The 20758-nt window shown below is 37.5% G+C and overlaps 1 protein-coding gene across 1 annotated transcript in view; it reads right to left on the minus strand.

Moving 5' to 3' along the window:
- The window catches only part of LOC145247456 (uncharacterized), a 55171-nt gene that overhangs the window by 20554 nt on the left and 13859 nt on the right, over window positions 1-20758 (minus strand). Inside the window, exons 2-4 of the mRNA XM_080109239.1 lie at window positions 20087-20255; window positions 8686-8836; window positions 3220-3304 (exon numbers count right to left, since the gene is read on the minus strand). Of these exons, the coding sequence (XP_079965365.1) occupies window positions 3220-3304; window positions 8686-8836; window positions 20087-20248 (398 nt within the window). The 5' untranslated portion in view covers window positions 20249-20255. The remainder of the gene's footprint in view (window positions 1-3219; window positions 3305-8685; window positions 8837-20086; window positions 20256-20758) is intronic.

Raw genomic sequence — 20758 nt, forward strand, 5'->3', positions numbered from 1 at the left:
GGAGGGGGGAGGTGAGGCAAAGAAAGGCAAGACAAGACGGAAAGAGGAAGATAAAGAAAAAAAAAACAGAACAAGAACGAAAGATAAAGTGAGAGAGAGAGAGAGAGAGAGAGAGAAGAGAAAGAGAAATAAAATCGAACCAAATGGGGCAAAAAGTGAGGACGTAATAGTGATTTGGACTTTTCTAAGAGGAAAAAAAAATTTCTGCATTTTCTGAATTACAAAAAATCAGAGAAATTCTGCTAAAAAGTGTATATGTGTGTGTGGGGGGGAGACAGGAAGTCATTCTTTAATGAAACAAACGTCATCTTAACTCCCCCTACTCCCTTCATGAATTGTTTAGTTTTAGGCTTCCTGACAAAATTAACATTAAGAACAGTAGAAAGTTTACTCTACTTAGGTTTACTTTCAGCAACCTCATAATACTCACTTTCCTCTTTTTCTTCTTTAGTCCTCACATTCCATGAGTGATGTTTCTGACAAAAGGGGAAAAATTGCTGTTTTCTAGGTCAAAATCTATCTATCTAACACTTATCGTTGGCTGACTTAACCTTGAAGTAGCATTTTTTATTTAAAGCTTCTTGCATCAAGTGGCTTCATGCCTTGTCTGGAGCAATTTCCGTTAAAAATAGAAAAATAATTTTCAGTAATTAGTAAGAACTGTCATGAGAGAGGAAAAAATCTTTTTCATTAAAATAAAACAGAAAACAAACGAATTCTGATTGAAAAATCTGAGAACTCAGATATATGAGGTGCCTTCAATAAATTTCCAGACTTTTTTTTGTACAATCATTTAAAATTGTCGTAGACTCTTGAAAATTCAATATGTTATTGCTATACACCTTTTGAGATGACTGACCAATTTTTATGATTTCAAGTTCAATTGAACAGCTACAGCAGGAATTGGAATACACCCTACTAAAGCCTGATTGTCACACCTGGTGAATTTTAAAAATACAATCTGGACGTGAGGACAATTTAAAAGAACGATATGCAATAAAATTCCGTTTTAAACTTGAAAAAATGTCACAAAAACGTATGGAATGCTTCAGACTGCTTTTGGACCATCTTGCATGAATCAAGCATCAGTTTTTGAGTGACAAAAGAGATTCAAGGAAGTCAGGGAGTCTGAAGGATGATGAGAGGTGTGGAAGAAGTAAGAAAGTCAGAACATCAGAGTTGATTGGCCAAATAAAGAATTTCATGGATAAGGACCGTCGTGTGTCCATAAAGACAATAAGTGCACAGTTTGATGTCAGTGTGGGAACTGTACACATAATTATTCGTGATAAACTGAAGATGTAGAAGATTTGCGTGAAATTTGTCCAAAGACTCCTCCAATCTTGTCACAGACCATTTGACCAAGATGGGCATCAAGTCAGTTCCTCACCCTTCCTCCCTTTGTGACTTTTGGCTATTCCCTAAGCTCAAGGAAAACATTAGAGGCTGTTATCATGAGACAATTGAGGAGATAAAAAGAGACTGTGACAAGGGTCACTGACATGCTCACACAAAAGAACTTCCATGGGGCCTTCCAGAAGTTGTAGGAACGGTACAAGCGCATTGTAGCCGAAGGAGATTACTTCAAAGCGGACTAGAGTGTGTACTATCAATAAAAGTGCCCATAGAAAAAAAGTCTGGAAACTTATTGAAGGCACTTTGTATGAGAAGATCAAGTAACTTAAGGAAAAAAAAAAAAAAAAAAAAAAAATCAACTTTTTTTTTGCATTAAAAAAAAAAAAAAAAAAAAAAAAACGTAGCGAACTCAGTCTTGATTTATTTGATCGACTGCAACTTTAAAAAGAATTTTTTTTTATTACATTTTTACCCCAAACAAGGCACATTGCCACTTTGGTGTAGGCGGCTACTATCAGGAGCAACAACTACTGGGGCACTATGTTGGGATTTGGGCAGCAAGATGTCGGTTCACGTTACACTGAACTTCTGCATGTCAGTACAGTTAGGGAAGCAGGGACCTGGAATGGAATTCCAGAGTCTAGCGGTTCTGGGGAAGAAACTACTGGAGTAGAAAGATCTTTTACATCTAGGGATCTCTACTGTGTGGGGGTGGGATTTAGCTGCCTGTCGGGTTTGTCGAGGGTGTCTACGTCGTGGGGGCACAAGTGTCTGCAGTTCGTCAGAGCATTCACCATTAAAATACTTGTAGAACGGGCAGAGGGATGCAACGTTTCGTCGATGGGACAGAGGCTGAAGCTTAGATGACAGTTCAGGGCCTATCAGATTGGCGACTCTCTTTTGAACCTTGTCTAGGAGCGAGAGACCAGCAGCAGATGCACCAGCCCAAATGTGACAACAATACTCCATACATGGGCGAATGGTGGCCTTATAGAGGTACAGGACGCTTTCAGGTGTCAGTAGTTTTCTAGCACGGTAGAGAGAGCCTATCTTTTTCGCAGCGGCCCTGGCAATGTTTTCAATGTAATTGTTCCAACTCATGTTTCCTGTAAACGTTAGGCCAAGCAGTTTGAAAGATGTACTCTCAGACAGAGAGTCACTGGCTATTGCTATTGGTGGCAGAGAAGGTTTCTTGTAATTATTGAAGGAAACCAGTTTAGTCTTGGCAGCATTGAATGTGACCATCCATTTATGTCCCCATTCCACTACAGATTGGAGATCATCCTCTAGTGTTTTTGCCATTTCTTTAGTTATGTGTTCATTTATTTTCCTGTCGTGCCTGTTATAGAGTGTTGATCTAGTGTTGCAAAGTCAAAAGGTGGTAGTAGGAAGAAGGTAACGGAAAGAAAGATACTATTTATACATAAGCCCATGGTTTTAATTATTTCCAAATCTGCCTAGTGCATTTTATCATCGACCGTGTTAGTCTAAAGTTTGACTACCGATTTAATCCTAACCCTATTGTTTGACTGTAACTGCTCCCATCTCAAAGAATCATCCTATGACATTATTCCTCCATAACTTATTCCCATACATACCCCATTTTCTGAAAGATCAACTGATTGATCTTTGCTTACCCCTTGTCTAAAACACATTCTGTTTACAACTTACACCTGCAAAATATTTTTTTAACTAATATATTTACTAGCTAACATACCCACTAATATCCGACAATGATAGAGACTAGTGGGGAAGTAAGACAAAGTATAAAAAAAGTCGAGGGGTGTATCTGCGGAAATGCAACAATCATTCAAGCAGACTTTTATTTTTTCATTTTTGAATTTAAAAAATCTTAAAGGATACAGATTCTTTTCTGGTGTGGATGCAGCTTCGGCTTCAAGTTCCGGTTCCTCTTCAGCGTTTTCTTCTTTTGCTGGAAAACATTTTTCTACAAAAAACATTTTAGAAGGTTTAAATACAAAAAAAAAAAAAAAAAAAAAAAAAAAAAAAAAACTAACAGAAAATTTGGACACAAAATTAAGAATTAAAAAAAAAAAAAAAAAATGCTTATATAAGTAATAGCAGGGAGACCTGACGTTGCCCGGGATCTAATGAGGATCAAGAAATGTTCACCTTCCCATACTTTTATTGTCATCAAAATTGGTGAAATCGACTCGTTTTCAATCAAATCGATTAACTGCCTGCTCCTGTTGATGACCCATCACAGTGTACCGGGAGAAAGCTTCATAAGCCTCAGTCGCACTAACAGTCCATAATAAATTGTAGTCGGCATTGCACTGTAGAGAACCTACTGTTGATTTCATAAAATTATTTTTATAAAATGGCTTGAATTAAAGTTTAAAATGCAAAAGTATCATGGTTCAATTGTGCTCTAAACAGAAACATTCATTTCGAATGCACCCCTGTCTTATAAAAGAATCTACAGTTGATTTTATAGGCTGAGCCTTTCTGCTTGTGTGGTGATAAAACTTCTCAAATGCACTTATGTTAGGTTGTATAAAAGTGTTAACTTTGGTCAAAATCAGACTTCCTTCTTTAATCGGATTTTTTCGATTATTGATTTTCAATACTTATCGGACGCATTCTGATACAAAAGTTATGTAAGAACACTCCCAGACACATCAAGTACCTTTATGTGAAATAAAAAAAACAAAAAAACCGACCCAGCCATTTCAGAGTCAATAGGGAATGAACTTGCACACACAATGTTCCTTTTATATAACAGAGATAGAAATATTCAATCTGCATTTTTATTTCATTTCAAACTGAAGCGTAACGCAATGTTGGTTGGTTTATCCGTGTTTTATGGCATTTCAACCATTATGGGTCATTTAATGCCTAATCATCTATTGAATTGGGATAGTTTTGTTTTTTTCATAAATTTTTGGGTTTCACACATTTTTAATTACTATTAAAGTTATATATCATTAACCTTTGGTTGCAATCAAGGTTTTATCAGCATTGTAATTTAATTTAAATAGCTGTGTTTTTTTTTAAATACTTGATAATCTCGTGTGGTGCCACCTTATGAAATAATTCCTCGATCCCAATTTCTTTGTAATATAAAAGTATCCTGAACCTCTATAAGGCTACTATTCACCCATGTATGGAGAACTGTTGTCACATTTGAGCTGGTGCATCTGTTACGAGTCTCTCTCTCCTGGACAGGCTTCAAAAGAGAGTCACCAACCTGATAGGTCCTGAACTGTCATCTAAGCTTCAGCCTCTGTCCCGTCGACGAAATGTTGCATCCCTCTACCTGTTCTACAAGAATTTTAATGGTGAATGCTCTGACGAGTTACAAGCACTTGTGCCCCCTCGACGTAGATACCCCCGGCAAACCCGACAAGCAGCTAAATCCCACCTCTACACAGTAGAGATCCCTAGATTTAAGAAAGCCTTTTACTCCCAATAGTTTCTTCCCCAGAACTGCTAGACTTTGGAACTCTCTTCTGGGATTCTGCTTTTCCAGCTATACTGACATGCAGAAGTTCAAGTGCAATATGAACAGACATCTTACTGCTCATCTCCCTTCATAATATCCCTGCAACATGTCCCCGATAGTAGCCCCCTACTTCAAAGTGGCACTGTGCCTTGTTTGTAGTGAAAATTGAATTTAAAAAAAATATTTCTGTATTTCCAGTGTTCCATTAGTATATGTTTTATCGTCATTTGCTCGTCACAGAATGTGCATTTCGGTTTTTCTGTAACTTCAAGCAAGTACAAGTGCATTAGTTTAGCGTGTTTAATTCTAATCCTGTTCAGAACAAGGTTTCCTTTTCTATCCTTTTATTATTGTTCTGTTTTCCCTTTTAATTGTAGACTGGTGTTTGTGTAGTTTATTTTGGGTGTACATGGCAAAGTAACTCTCCACATGGTAAACCAGAACGAGACAGTGTTGTACCATTTTGTATCAGGTAACCATAATAGAAATGAACTCAAACCGTATTTTATTAAGACAATGAGATCAATTCATCATACAGGGTGCGGCAGAAATACTTTCCACATTTTAAACTTTCAACTATATGTCGCTAATGAACTTATGCAAGCACCAATGATGTTTTTATTTACCTAATGACTTGCTATTTTTTTTTCAGTAACCCTCCTTAAGCAATACGGTTTGGATTTAGTGCACATTGTGAATCTGTAACTCCAACAGTGAGAGCTTTCCGAGTTCATTACAAGTTAGGACGTAATGATGCTGTTCCAGATAGAAAATCAATATATCTATAGGTTGCAAGTTTCAGAGCTACAGGTGTAGCACTTAAAAGAAGGCCTCGAAGCGCTCGAACGTCAGACAGTATTGTAATGTACGTTGCATAGTCGATTTTTTTGTCAGCCAAAAAGAAAAACTTGTACACTTCGTTTTTGTATAAAAATATAAAAACTTATTTGCTGTTTCTTTCGTTACTCTGATGCTACCAGATCAGGCTGTCTGAAGATATTGGCTTTCTGAGATGAAATTCATTGATGCTTTGTTTTCTAACTTCCTTTTGCGAAACTTAATTATGTTCTGCAAAACCTAAACCAAAAACAACAGCCCCTCCTTTTCCTTCTTCCCATTTCCCCTTTTTCTTTCAATCTTTCCTACTTCCTGACTGGTTTCCTAACTTAAAATGTACCAAACATTAGTACTGTAATCCTTTTCTCTCTCCCATTGCAAAACTCACGTTCTGCAGAGCAGGGAACAAAAACGATAAAATTCACTATAAACACAACCAAACTAACTACAAACTAGTAATTGAAGATACAAAGAGTTTGAAGAATAAAAACCTTCTACAAAATAACTGGATGCAACATGAATACTATTTCCAAAATAAATGGATTCGACATAACCCAAAAAGGTTTGATATGCCATAAAACAACCAAACCAAACTTTACAAATAAATATTTAAAGATATAAAGAACTTGAAGCATAAAAACTGTTTCCAAAATAACTGGATTCGGCATCAAAAAACCCGAAAAGGATTGATATGCCGTAAAACAAAACAACCAAACCAAACCTTTTGTTACTGCCTCATAATGCGTGCACCTATCCAGAGACCGTCGCAATGTTAATTTGCTTGTGCAATGTTGATTTGCGAGCTGATATTGGACTTCTCCCCTTTTTCCTTTTTTTCTGGGCTATATATGTGACCTGCTTTTTGCAGCTGCACTCACCTTCGATAGGTGCGTGCCTTGAATAGTTGATCTTTCACCACCGACAATATCAATCTGACCCCATCGTTCAGTGCATTTGCTACCAGCTGTCATGCGTGCATGCACTTCAACACACAACAGTATTCAAGCTGTGAGACTTTCTGTTACTCAGTCTCCTATACGTTCAGCTCCTAAATATGCAGTTCCATCTGTAAAATGTTTTTGATGGGGGTATGAAACGAATGGATTCGCCAATCATTTTCATAACCAATGGCTGTGCTAAACAACCAATGAAAACGTCGCAAAATTATTATAAAAATTGTTGAATTTTGGATTCAATAAGTTCGCTGTTTGCTACGTCACGGACTGCATTTAATTCTTCGCCGTCATCTTGGTTACTGATCTGAACTACACCGCCATCTTTGTTCAACATAATATCTCAGAACTTAAGAGGTTAACTACGCCACGGACCGCATTTGATTCTTGATCGGCATCTTGGTTACTGATCTGAACTACGCCGCCATCTTTGTTCAACACAATGTCTCAAAACTTAATACCATCCATATTGCAAAGAAATTGCAAAGCTCTCATAAATGTTCCTTTTATTCCTTTTGTCAACTTTTAAAATGTGGGAGATATTTCTGCTGCACCCTGTATATCTCTGACAAAAGACTTTTTTTTTAAATATGCAGCACATTTGTGTGATTTAACTGTTTTGTTTTACGGCATATCAACTCTTTTCGGGTTATTTGATGCTGAATCCAGTGATTTTGGAAAAAGTGTTCATGCTTCACAACACAATACAACACAATCACGTTGACACACCAGTTCTCACTAGATCACCAAAGTTAAGCAACATTAAGCTTGGCCAGTACCAGATGAGTGACCATTTAGGAAGGCGAGGTGCTGTATGTACCGCAAAGTAAAATACCAGGTTGAGAAACTGGCATGGTCTATCCTTCTCTCGAGGGTAGATGGGACTCTCTTAAGCCATGGTAGGCACCCTGTCTAGCGATGGCGTCACGATAAAAAATACCCTTGATAGCCCTGGCAAAGCATTAAGTATTCAGCAACTGACAAGACTTGAATCACACTAAACACTCGTGTAGGTAGTTCAATCTTGGCTACGGCCGCGCTGGATGTATAGTTCATGCTTGGTTTAGTTGTTTTGTAGAGCAAATGTGTTGTTTTTCACTTTGCAGAACATGATTGAGTTTTACAAAAGGAAAAGAATTTTATATACACTAATATATATATATATATATATTAGTTTTAAGCTCACAAAAGCTATAGCCGCTGCAAAATACTGAAAGCAACATAACGATTGCTAAACTGTGAATGTGACGTTAGCAGGAAGGGTGGGAGTCGTATAATCAGAATAAGTTAGATGATTGTCATGGAGAAGAGACAATTTGAAAGTGATTCACACTGTAATGAAAATGGATCGTGAAAACCATCGATTTGATTGTTAAGAGGTGGATTTGGTTGGTTCACATTAAGATGATGATGATGATGATCAGAAAGTGCGAGTCGTATCATCATCATATTCGGTTTAACCTTCGAATTACACGCTGGCATATGTTGGACAGCTTTAAGAAATTTACTTTAAAATCAACCTGTCTCAGTCCAGGTCTTTATTTATCCCTCAAGTCCGTTTTAATCACATGGCTATATCATTGAAGTCTTCTATTTGGAATGCATCTCCCTATAATATCAAGACTTCCTCTGAGGTCATCAGATCTATGCATGTCTTTAAGGCTCACATCAAGATTTTTCATTGTGCAAAGAGATTTTTTCAAATTCTTAAAAAAACATTATGTGAACAATTGCAGAATAATTACTGATTAGAAGACCCTGCAAAATAATCCCAGAACCGCTCCCCTGATAGTAGCCCCCTATCCTCAAAGAGTCCTAGACTTCTGACTATGCATCCCCTCTCTGGAAAAATAATCCTAAGCCCCCATAACTCTCCCCTCATCCCCTGGCCAAATAATAATCCTAGACTTCTGCCAACAACCAACCTCTGCAAAATAATCTTAAACCCCCCAACTCTGAACTCCACAAACGAATCCTGACTCCAAACTGTCCCCCCTACCCAAAAGACTCCTAGACTCAACTCAGACTCTTCATCTGTGATGGTTAAATACAAAAGATAAAAAAAATACTTACCATATGGAATATAACCGTATTGTTCCATATAATTTTCTTGTGTTTCCAAGATTTCCTTTTGTTGATCAATGATTGTATCCACCAAACTGAATAATCTTTCATATTTCAATAAAGAAGATTCTTGTTCTTCATACAATGATTTCGATTCAACCTGCACACGAAAGATCAAAGGAAAACATAAGTGATTATGTAAGCACAGCATTTAAAAACTGTTAAATGTTTTTGACTCCTAATGGGGGTATGACATCAATGATTTCGACGATCGTTTTTATAACCACCGGCTGTGCTAACCAACCAATGAAAACAATGAAAATCTTTCAAAGTTACTATAAAAATTGTCGTATTTTGGATTCAATCAGTTCGCCGTTAACTATGTCACAGAACGCATTTGATTCTTGGCCGCCATCTTTGTTACTGGCAATTACTTTACACTCAGTATCGGGACTGCATTGCCATCTTCTCCACAGCCATCTTTGTTCAACATAATGTTTCAACACTTAACAGGTTATTCTACCTTTTATTTTCACCACATTCTTAAGAGAACAGAGATTTTATTTTGTATATCTTGTAAATATTGAATGTTGTTGTCCTTGTAGGACATTCATCTTCAGCTTCCTACCAAAGGAGGAAGTGTCAAAAGAATGTTAAATTCACAGGCAGTCCTCAGAAGTGTTTATAAATCATCGTGGTCATCGTTAAAGTTTTTAATCACTTTGGTATCAATCTTAGACAGTCCCACCACGTGTCTGTATTGGTATTCATCTGATGTAAGTTGAGCTGCCTCCAGACGAATTCACAACATCTCATAGCAACAAACTACAAGCCCTTATACTCCCATGATGGATATACACCTGATAAAAAGCAAAATCCCACCTCTTCACAGAGATGCCTAGATGTAAGAAAGTTTTCTACTCTAATAGTTTCTTTCCCAGAACTGCTAGACTTTAGAATTTCCTTCTGGGCTCCTGCTTCCCCAACTGTACTGACATGCAGAAGTTCAAGTGTAATGTAAACAGACATCTTGCTGCTCAACTCCCTACATAGTATCCCTGCAACTTATGTCCCTGATAGTAGCTCCCTATATCAAAGTGGAACTTTGCCTTGTTTGGGGTGAAAATGTAATAAAATTTTTTTAAAAAATGTGGTTCATCCATGTTGGTCAGCATCAGAATTCTCGGCATGAGGAAACAACTCTAGATTCCAGCGACGAATCATCTACATGATTGGTCTTTAAAGGTTCATTTTACTGATGAATCTAAATTTAATCTTTTCGGATCAGACAAAAGACCACCTGTCAGAAGAAAAAAATGGAGAAAGACTGTCCCCTAAGTGCGTTAAAAGTACAGTAAAATTTGGAGGTGGCAGTATAATGGTATGGGGCATGATATCTTCAAAAGGAACTGGCCCCCTTGTGAGAATTCATGGAAATGTTAATGCCCGAATGTACAGAGAATTGATTAGAGAACATGTGGTACCTAATCTTTCTAATTCTGATATCTTTATGCAAGACAACGCACTGTGCCATAAAGCAAAAATAGTTTTAGAAGAGCTAAATAGATCCAATATTTGCACTATGGATTGGCCAGCTCAGAGCCCAGACGTGAATCCAATTGAAAATGTTTGGAAAATTATTGGTGATAAGATCACAGAAAAAAACCCCAAAAATCTTGATGATTTATGGGAATGTATAAAAACATCCTGGAATAATATTTTACCTATAACATGTGAATGATTGGTTCTGTCTTGCAGCAAAAGATGCCATAGTGTGATTGAAAACAAGGGGCTTTTCACTAAATACTGAAAGGATTCTTTATTTTTTCATAATGAATTTTCCTCGTTCCTTAACTTTTGGACGCTGGTAATTTAATTAAATTTATTTATATGTAAAAAAACTAATATGTATTAAAATCAAAAATAAAAAAAATTTTTTTCTTTAACTACCATTATTAAACATTGGAAAATTCACCAAAAAATTTTCTTTTCTTTTTCATAGATAAAGTTAGAAGCCATTAAAAAAAATGATCGATCGTTCCTTAACTTTTGAACGCTACTGTATATATAAAGTGAAAGTGTCTGTGTACATTTTCCTATGCAATGACTGTCAATTTTCAGTCTACAGACTCGAAATTTAATATACAGGGTACTGAGATTTGGGAAAATCTTTGTAATCTGTTTTCGCCCAGAAATTTGGCTGTTAAGGGGTCAAAGTTCAACAATTTGACCTTTGAGAACTCTACCAAACTCCTCTGCCAATTTTGGATCTACACACTTGAAATTTTAGATGTAGGTTCCTTGGACATGGATCTAACTTAATAACTTGATTTGAGCCTAAATTCATAAATGTTAAGGGGTCATAATAGGGGGTCAAATTTAAAAAAAGTTTGACCTCTGCGGTCTCTACCAAATTACTCAGACAATTTCTGGTCTAAACTTTTGAAATTTTACATAAAGGGTATTCAGGGATAGGGCAAGCTTTTTAATCAGTTTGGGTCAAAGATTTGAGCTACCAATATATGTATGTATGTATGTTTGCATGTCTGCCTAAAACTTTCAAGAGGTGATAAATTTCCACAAGATCAGTATCGTTTTGAAGCTCGACCCTTCAGACGACAAATATCGAAAAATCGGCTAAAAAAATTAATTTCTTCACTCTCAACTGGGTACCTTTCTACAGGGAGGGGTTGCATTTTGCCGATATTTTCGAAAGTCATCCCCTCTTTTCGATTGTCTAGCCTTAGTTTAAATCTATGTCATTTCCGGTTTGGTGGTGGTTGTAACAGCAAAAGACATCAGGTTTTTTTTTCTGTTCTTTTCCTCCTTCGTGGTACGGGTTCGAGCCTGCCTTCCTACTACCACTTTTTATTTTTTTTTGCTCAACACACCTTCAAACACTCGGGCACCCATGCTAGTATATATATATATATATATATATATATATATATATATATATATATATATATATACTGATGATATGTGATTTATTCTAAAAAGAAAACTAAATTGAATATTGCTACCTGAAATGTAAGGACACTTCTCAATATGAAAGAGTCTGAATCCAGAGCGAAGAACAGCTATTGTTGCCTGAGAATTAGCTAGATATGTGGATATTGACGCTTTATCTGAAACCCATTTTAGTGATGAAGATCAACTTACTGAAAAAGGGTGCAGGATATACGTTTTTCAGGAAAGGTAAACCCAAGGGAGTAAAAAGGGAAGGAGGAGTTGGTTTTGCTATCAAGACAAAGATCACATCTCAGTCAGACCAACCTTGTGGAATTTTTTTTTTTTTTTACACAGTGATCATCACTTATCAAGGCCCGGAAGCCACTCAGGGATAAGGGTTGTTGCAAGTACATTACGTTAGTGTGGAGATTTGATGAAGTGTTTAATTAAGGGGGTGGTTCATTAGGAATTTGTTAACATTGGACTTGAACACATCCAAGTTGTAGTCCGGAGGGAAGCAGGCAGACGGAACAGAGTTCCACAGGCGTGCAGTTCTAAGAAAGAAGCTTTGTTCATGGAATCCGCGTTTTGATTTAGGCACAGATATAGAGTGGGGGAAATTTTTCACAGTGGATTCAGCTAGACGGGTGTTTTTTGTGAAAGATTGGCGAGGGGGGACCAGAGATTGGAGTTCAGACGAGCACCTGCCATGAAAATAACGATAAAACAAGGATAGGCTCGCAACGTCTCTTCTGTGGGAGAGGGGTTGCAGGGTAGAGAAAAGGGCATCCCCCACTAAGCCACGAAGTCTATTTTGTACTCTGTCAAGGCATGATAGGCTGTTTTTGGCCGCTCCTGCCCAGATATGGCAACAGTATTCCATCTTTGGACGTACTTGGCTTTTATATAGATAGAGAATTGCATCAGTAGTGAGATATCTTCTGGAGCGGTAGAAGGATCCCACCATCTTACCAGCGACCTTGGCAACAGACTTGATGTACGTGTTCCATTTCAGATAAGGAGTAAAGGTCAAACCCAGAAGCTTGTCAAAACCCAGACGAGAGCCATCCATCACAATTGATGCCAGCTGGGGATCAGAGCGTTGATGATGTAAGGATAGGAGTTTGGTTTTGGATGCATTAAAGGTAACCAGCCAAATCTTCCCCCACTGAACCACGCGCTCGAGATCAGAGGAGAGAGAATCAGAGAGAACTTTGTCATTTACAGCCTTTGATGTGTTGCCGTAGATGGTCGTGTCATCAGCATAGATGTCAACGAATGATTTAAGTATGTGTTTAGGGAAGTCATTAATGTAGATCAGGAAGAGAGTTGGGCCCAGGATTGATCCCTGAGGGACTCCAGCATTTATATTGCAGGCCTCCGATTTTTGTCCATCTACCACTACTCTTATGAACCTATCGGAGAGAAATGATTTAATGATTGAGAAAACATTTCCAGTTATACCGTAGCTGGAAATCTTGAGAAGTAGACCCTTATGCCATACCTTGTCGAAGGCCTTTGATATGTCAAGACCAATTGCCCTAGAAAGGAAGCCTTTGTCAAGAGATTCACTAATCCTGTGGGATATAACCGTCAGCACATCTGCGGTAGATCTTGCAGAGCGGAAACCATATTGTGTGTCACTAAGAAGGTTATTCCTGCTGAGGTGGTTGACTATTAGTGATCGAATCATGTTACTAAGAGTACCTTTACCTTCTGATTGTTACGTGTCAGTTATCTTGGTATATGCCCCTACTTTGGATAGTAGGCAGGATGTCAAGGTGAGGTTTTAACAGGATCTAGGGAACTGTATCAAAGGGATACCAAAAGCAGATAAGATTTTGTTGCTCGGAGATTTTAATGCACGGTTTGGAAGTGATCACAACACCTGGGATGTCTTAGGAAAATATGGTCTTGGTAAAGCAAATGATGATGGGATTATGCTTTCGCAGCTCTGCACTGAACATAATCTTGCAGTATGTAACACCTACCAACAAAAACCCATTCACAAGATAACTTGGATACACCCTAGATCAAAATATGGTCATATTCTTGATTATGTTATCATGTGCAAGCGTGATCTTCAGGATATTTGCACTGTAAGAGTTATGCGGGGTGCAGACTGTGATACTGACCACAATTTTGTGCATGCTAAACTTAAATTGTGTATAAAAAAAAGGGTCAGCGCCATCAGAGTAAAAGTGCCTAAACGCATCGATGTCTCAAGGCTACAAAATAAAGTGTGTGAAGCTCTTAGGACCTCATTTCTTGATATATTATTTGATGGAACTTGGGAACAGTTCAAATCACAAGTATATAGCAAAGGAGCTGAAATTCTTGGCTTTAAGAAATCCAAGCATAAGGACTGAAGAAAAAAGCTCAAGGGAGATGGCTGTGTTCTAATGGAGCAGCTAAATTAAATGCAGAAAAAGCGTATAAAGAAGCAAAATTAAACGTACGACATGAGACACACAAATTGAAGAACAAGTGGTGGGCCAATCTGTCAGCAGACATCCAGACAGACTATGATCGCAAAAATTTAAAATATATATACTACAAGATTAGACAAGCTTTTAGAGCACAGCCTCCAACATTGGTACCTGTGAAATCCAAAGATGGTTCTGCCCTTTTAAAGAATGTGCAGGGGATCATGGAACATTGGATCGAACATTTTCGGGATCTTTTTGATAATCTGTCTGAAGTAAACGATATAGTTATTGATAGTCTCTCTCAAAAGGAGTTCGTTGATGAAATGATGATTGATCCCAATATTGATGAGACCAAAAGCACATTAATAGAGATTAATAAGGGAAAAAACACCCGGACTTGATGGTATACCTGTTGAGTTACTGCTATTTGGGGCGATAGCATTATCAACGCAGTCCATACACTCATCCTCGCTGTTTGGCATGGTAATGTTATCCTTCAAGATTGGATTGATGCAATATTAATCCCAATTTATAAAAGAAAGTAGTCAAAATTTGAGTGTGGTGATTATAGAGGCATTAGCTTGCTTGAAGCAGAGAGAAAGGTTTTAGCAACGATTATGCTAAATTGACTGCTAAAATGGATTTGTCACTATCATCCCAGAAACTCCGTTCACTGGACAAAACAGGGGAGGGTAGAGTGGTAGCCCTTGATATATCTAAGGCTTTTGACAGGGTATGGCACGATGGTCTTCTAAGGAAAATTAGATCATATGGTATCACTGGAAGAATACATAATGTAATTAAATCCTTCTTAAGTAAGAGAAAAATCCAAGTTGTCCTTGATGGTTGTACATCTAAACAATCTAAACAATATGATATAAATGCGGGAGTACCCCAGGGGTCTATCCTTGGACCTTTGTTGTTCCTCATATTCATAAATGACCTCCCTGATAAAATTGTTTCGGAGATAGGTATATTTGCCGATGACACCACCCTCTATAACAGGCATGAGGGGAAAACAAATGAACACATGCTTAAGGAAATGGCAGAATCACTAGAGGATGACCTCCAATCTGTAGTGGAATGGGGACAAAAATGGATGGTCACATTCAATGCTGCCAAGACTAAGCTTGTTTCCTTCAATAACTACAAGAAACCTTTTCTACCACCAATAGCTAGGGCTAAGAATACACTGCCTGAAAGTACTTCCTTTAAACTTCTCGGCCTAACGTTTACAGGGAACATGAACTGGAATATATACATTGAGAGCATTGCCAAGGCTGCTGCAAAGAAGGTGGGCTCCCTCTACCGTGCCAGAAAATTACTTACGCCTGAAAGTACCTCTATAAGGCCACCATTCACCCATGTATGGAGTATTGCTGTCACATTTGGGCTGGTGCATCTGCTGCTTGTTTCTCACTCCTGGACAGGGTTCAAAAGAGTCGCCAACCTGATAGGTCCTGAACTGTCATCTAAGCTTCAGCCTCTGTCCCATCGATGAAATGTTGCATCCCTCTGCCTGTTCTACAAATACTTTAATGGTTGCTGCTCTGACGAACTGCAAGCACTTGTACCTCCTCGACATGACTACCCCCGACAAACAACTAAGTCCTACCCCTTTACAGTAGAGATCCCTAAGTGTAAGAAAGTCTTTTACTCCAATAGTTTCTTCCCCAGAACTGCAAGTCTTTGGAACTCCCTTCCGGGATTCTACTTTCCCAACTGTACTGATATGCAGAAGTTCAAGTGTAATGTGAACAAACATCTTTCTACTCATCTCCCTTCATAATGTCCCCGCAAATTGTCCCCGATAGTAGCCCCCTACTTCAAAGTGGCACTTGCTTTGTTTGGGGTGAAGATTGAATAAAAAAAAAAAAAAGAAACCCAATATGGTTTTAGATCTGGCTGCGGCACAATAGACATGTTATTCTCTGCACGACAGCTAATGGAGAGATGTATGGAGCAGCAAGTGCCTTTGTATCAAGTTCTTGTCGATCTGACAAAATCTTTTGATACCATTAATCGCAATGCACTCTGAAAGATTCTTAGGAAACTAGGCTGTCCTACTAGTTTTATGGAGTTGCTTCAGCAGTTACACCATAATATGAAAGCCCGCATGAACTTTAATGGATCTCCGTTTGATCCAATTTCAGTTGAGAACGTAGTGAAACAAGGTGACATACTTGCTCCTGCATCATTTTCCACATATTTTGCTGTGATGCTCATGCATGCTTTTAACAATTGTGATGTTGGGGTGTGAAGTTTCGGTTTCGCACATCAGGTAAACTTTTTAACCTTAGACGTCTCAATGCAAAGTCGAAGACTTTTCAGAACCTTGAACTTTTATATGCATATGATGCAGACCTTGGTTCACATTCAGAAACAGACACACAGACGATTATGGACAAGTTATCAGAAGCTTGCAAAGCTTTTAGACTTACTATCAGCCTCAAGAAAACATGTTATGTATTCCCCTCCTATAGAAATGCCATATGTTGAACCAAACGTCTTGGTTGATGGTGTGACCTTTAAACGTGTGACCTTACACGTCCTTAACCCCTGATCGCGGCCCAGTTATGATCTGCACCCTGGTCGGTACAGTTATGTTATGTCGACTGGGCAACCAGGTCTGCCAACCGTTAGTACGTCACGTCACCCAGCGAGTTCTTCGTTAAGGTGTTGGGGATTCTTCTCGGATGCTCGGTCCTCAAGGCCTGTTCTCCGACGATCGTCTAGTTATTCTGGGTGTTCGTTGACGGATATGGTGTCACAAATGGCAAATAAAGAATGTACATATATAGGGATCAACGCACATCAACAACAAAACTCCGGAGGTTGGTTAATATAATATATATTTCGGAAATTCATAAAAGAAGTATTTACAGCATATACATATAGTTGACAATTAATTCAAGCAAGCAGTTAGTTGACAATTAATTCAAGCAAGCAGTTAGTTCTACAACTGAGCTTCTGTTGTTGAAATACCTGGTCGGTATTGCGGACTTTGCGTAATTCTCGTTAAGTGATCGACACGTTATAAGCGTTGAGTTATCAGGCAACAAGCGAGGGGGAGAGAGAGAGGAGAGGTTATTCTGCCGAGACTTAGCTCTCTTTGACTCTGATTCCGGACTCTCTCTTCTTCTCTTCTGTTCTCTTCTTCCGTTCTGACTTAATCTGATTTTTCATTTCTTTTATAATACAATTATGGAATGAGGACGACACCCATGTTCGTCATCGACCAATCAAATTGCTTGATTATAATTCGACGGTGCCTTTTCTCATTGGTTGATTATACTTCGACAGGGCCCTTTTTCATTGGTCAATTTCCAAAATTGGATTGACTCCTCCTTTAATTAACGCCCAACTTACACGTTGTATTATTTAACTCCTCCCTGGCTTACTAATGGAATTTTTTTCATATCCAGGAAAATTATTTTTCCTTTGACTTAAAGCAAATCACGCAATTTTATTTGTTTTATTTTTCGCTTTGATAATTCAAAGGAATTTTAGTTTATCTTTGAATTAAGTTCTGGTTGTCGGCCATTCCATTATATCAGACATTTTGTTTACGTCAAAAGACCAAGAATGCATTTGTCGCTTTGAACTTATCGGACAACACATTTTCCCATCCGAGCAAAAATATTCCATAACTTCAATTTTCGTTCGACCCGATTCACCAAATGACAATTCTCGATACGTCATATTATTGTTTTGAAATTTCGGACAATTCATTTTTTCCTATTCTTTGTTCTAAAACATAATGCCGAGTCACTGCGTGTATTTCTCTCAGATCAAAAACAACCCGACTTTTCTACTTGTCAAATTCACAGATCAACTTGGCTCATAGTTTTGCCAATTGCGGGTGTGAAATCCCCACCCCTCCGGCTCCTGTACAACTATGATTTTGGCCATTATAGATCAAACGCCTGTGTATTTTGGCTAAAATATTTTATGCATTCTTTTTCGCTTTTGAAGTCTAGAATGTGATTTAACCTCTCGCTACAAAGGCACTCTTGCCGCCGCCATCTCAACAACAGACTTAGCTCAGAATTTATTCACAAAAAAAAAAATTAATAATAATTTTTATTCCTTCAACCCGATCATCGTCCGGGAGCAAAAAATTACTTTTAACCAAAAGAAACGTCACATCAACCCTACAGGTCTGATGTGGCCTCTCTTTAGTGTTACAATGGTAAGAAGTTAAAGTCACGGACAATTTTGTTTATCTGAGTAGTATGCTGAGTAAGGACTGTATGCTTGATGCTGAGATAAATCACAGAATAGCCAAAGCCAGTTCTGCTTTTGGTAAATTGGAGAAACATGTATGGTCTGATCGGGGAATCTCTTCAAAAACAAAGCTAAGTGTTTACGAAGCATGTGTTATCACTACGTTGCTATATGAGTCAGAGACCTGGACAACAGATAGAAGGCATCTCAAGTTATTGGAAAAGGTTTCACTAAAGTTGTATTCGGAGAATACTTAATATTAACTGGAGGACTTTAACACGTGACATTGTGGTTCTTGAGCGATCAAGTAGTAACAGTATTGAAATGAAAATAATTCAAAATCAAATACGCTGGACTGGACACTTGGTTAGGATGGAGGATGAAAGACTTCCTAAACAACTGTTTTATGGCGAGATAGATGGAGGTAAAAGATCACAGCACAAACCAAGGAAAAGGTATAAGGATTCTCTGAAAATACTTGAGATGGATGTACATAACTGGGAGGCTCAAGTGGAACATCAATCACTGTGGAGGAAAACCATCAGAGAAAGTTGTAAGATTTTTGAAGAGCGGCGTGTAGCGCTTGCCGTCTTAAAATGCGTTTTAAGAAAGCAGGATGATAGTGTACTGTCAGAGAAATTGTAACAGGAAGTGAAGTGCACTGTATGTGGCAGGTACTTTCTGTCAAAAGCTGGTTTTGTTAATCATATGAAATCACACAATCAAAGACATGGACGACAGTCTTATGAGGAAGCTTCGACAACACACCTGTTGTCATATTTATGGTCTAATCTGCAAATCTAAAAGTGGCCTGACACGGCATTTGAGGATTCACAATATCATCATGCGATCACCTTTACAAGAAGGACAGCTTTTACGCCACATTTGTGAACTTTTCTGTCTGTCTAAAGCTAGATTGAGGAGTCATCTACGTGCACACGGACGCAAAGACACTTAAAGAGATGGCAAACTTCTGTCAAAAAGCAGCAATTATCACTACTATTGATACATACATACCCCCCCCCCCCAAGATTTGTTACTGTAAAAATTGTCAAAGCATATGGAATTTGATCAAAGACTAACATGGAGCCTTAACATATTATCACACGTGTTTGCTTTAACATTGAAAAACTCATCCAAGGTTTATTTTTTTTGTATTTTGGTCACTGAATTTTTGAGATGAGGATTGGTTAGTATTAGTTGGATTCTTCCGACTACTGTTCTCATCTTGAAAGTCAGAGATTATATTGACCAAAACTTTGTTAAAATGACACTCAAGATAAGAACAGTAGTCCAAAGAATTCAATAATGCAAATGTCCAAATCTTGATATAAAAAATGATGGTTATTCAAATTGGGAATTAAAAATAAAAAAAAATGCATAAAAGTCTGTATCATGTATGTACAAGTTACGAAATGAAGATGAAATATTTAAAAAAAAATCACTTAATTTGATCAAGTAGTTTTTTTTTTACTCGAGAAAATCCAATGAAATAAATAAGGGGAAGACAACTCAAATCGAAGTGTTGCAGTCAAAAATCAGTCTTATATGCAATACAGGTTAGTAGTAAAATTGCTGAAAATTGTAAATTTTGATTTTCTTCGTTGAAAAAAAAAAAAAAAAAAAAAAAAAACTACTTGATCGATGTACATAATTTTTGGAATATGACATTTTCGTTCTGTACAGAGTAAATACATCATACAGACTTTTCCGTATTTTCTGTACTTTAATTGCTGCCATAAGTGCCAATTTGAATAAGCACAAAAAAAAAATAAGTCCCATTCTTCCACTGCTATACTAACCAATTTTTCTTGAATTTCTTCTTCGTATGCTTTTAAATAAGTCAAACATTTTGCTTGATCGTGATAATCGAATGTTGGATTTTTGCACCAGGTTACACCACGGTCCAAATCAGCTGCAAGTTTGCGAAGCTCTGAAAAAAATGACTGCTTCTTTCCATCCATGTCACGGCTAAAACGAAAATAACATAAAAGAAATAAATAGCGACAGGAAATATTTTAAAAAAAGTGTAAAATCATCTTAGCAAGAAAGGATTTTTTTTTTTTTTTACCTCTTTCATAAAAGAACAAAGAGTAGCATCTAATAGAGTATATACCTCCACCATGGTAACATTGTATAAAAATAACGATGACAGATCAATGGTTACATAGTATAAAAATAACAATGACAGATCGATGGTTATATAGTATAAAAATAACAATGACAGATCCATGGTTACATAGTATAAAAATAACAATGACAGATCCATGGTTACATAGTATAAAAATAACAAAGACAGATCCATGGTTATATAATATAAAAATAACAAAGTCAGATCCATGGTTATCTATATATATAAAAGCAAAAATGTATGTATGTGTGTATGTTTGTGTGTCTGTTACAGACACGATGAAAATTCACAAACTCGGTAAAGCCCCATCCTTTGCTCGAAAAATTGGCCAAAAACGTTGATT

The sequence above is a fragment of the Euprymna scolopes genome, chromosome 25 (assembly GCF_053919585.1).
Source record: "Euprymna scolopes isolate OS-2025 chromosome 25, ASM5391958v1, whole genome shotgun sequence".
Classification (NCBI taxonomy): domain Eukaryota; kingdom Metazoa; phylum Mollusca; class Cephalopoda; order Sepiida; family Sepiolidae; genus Euprymna; species Euprymna scolopes.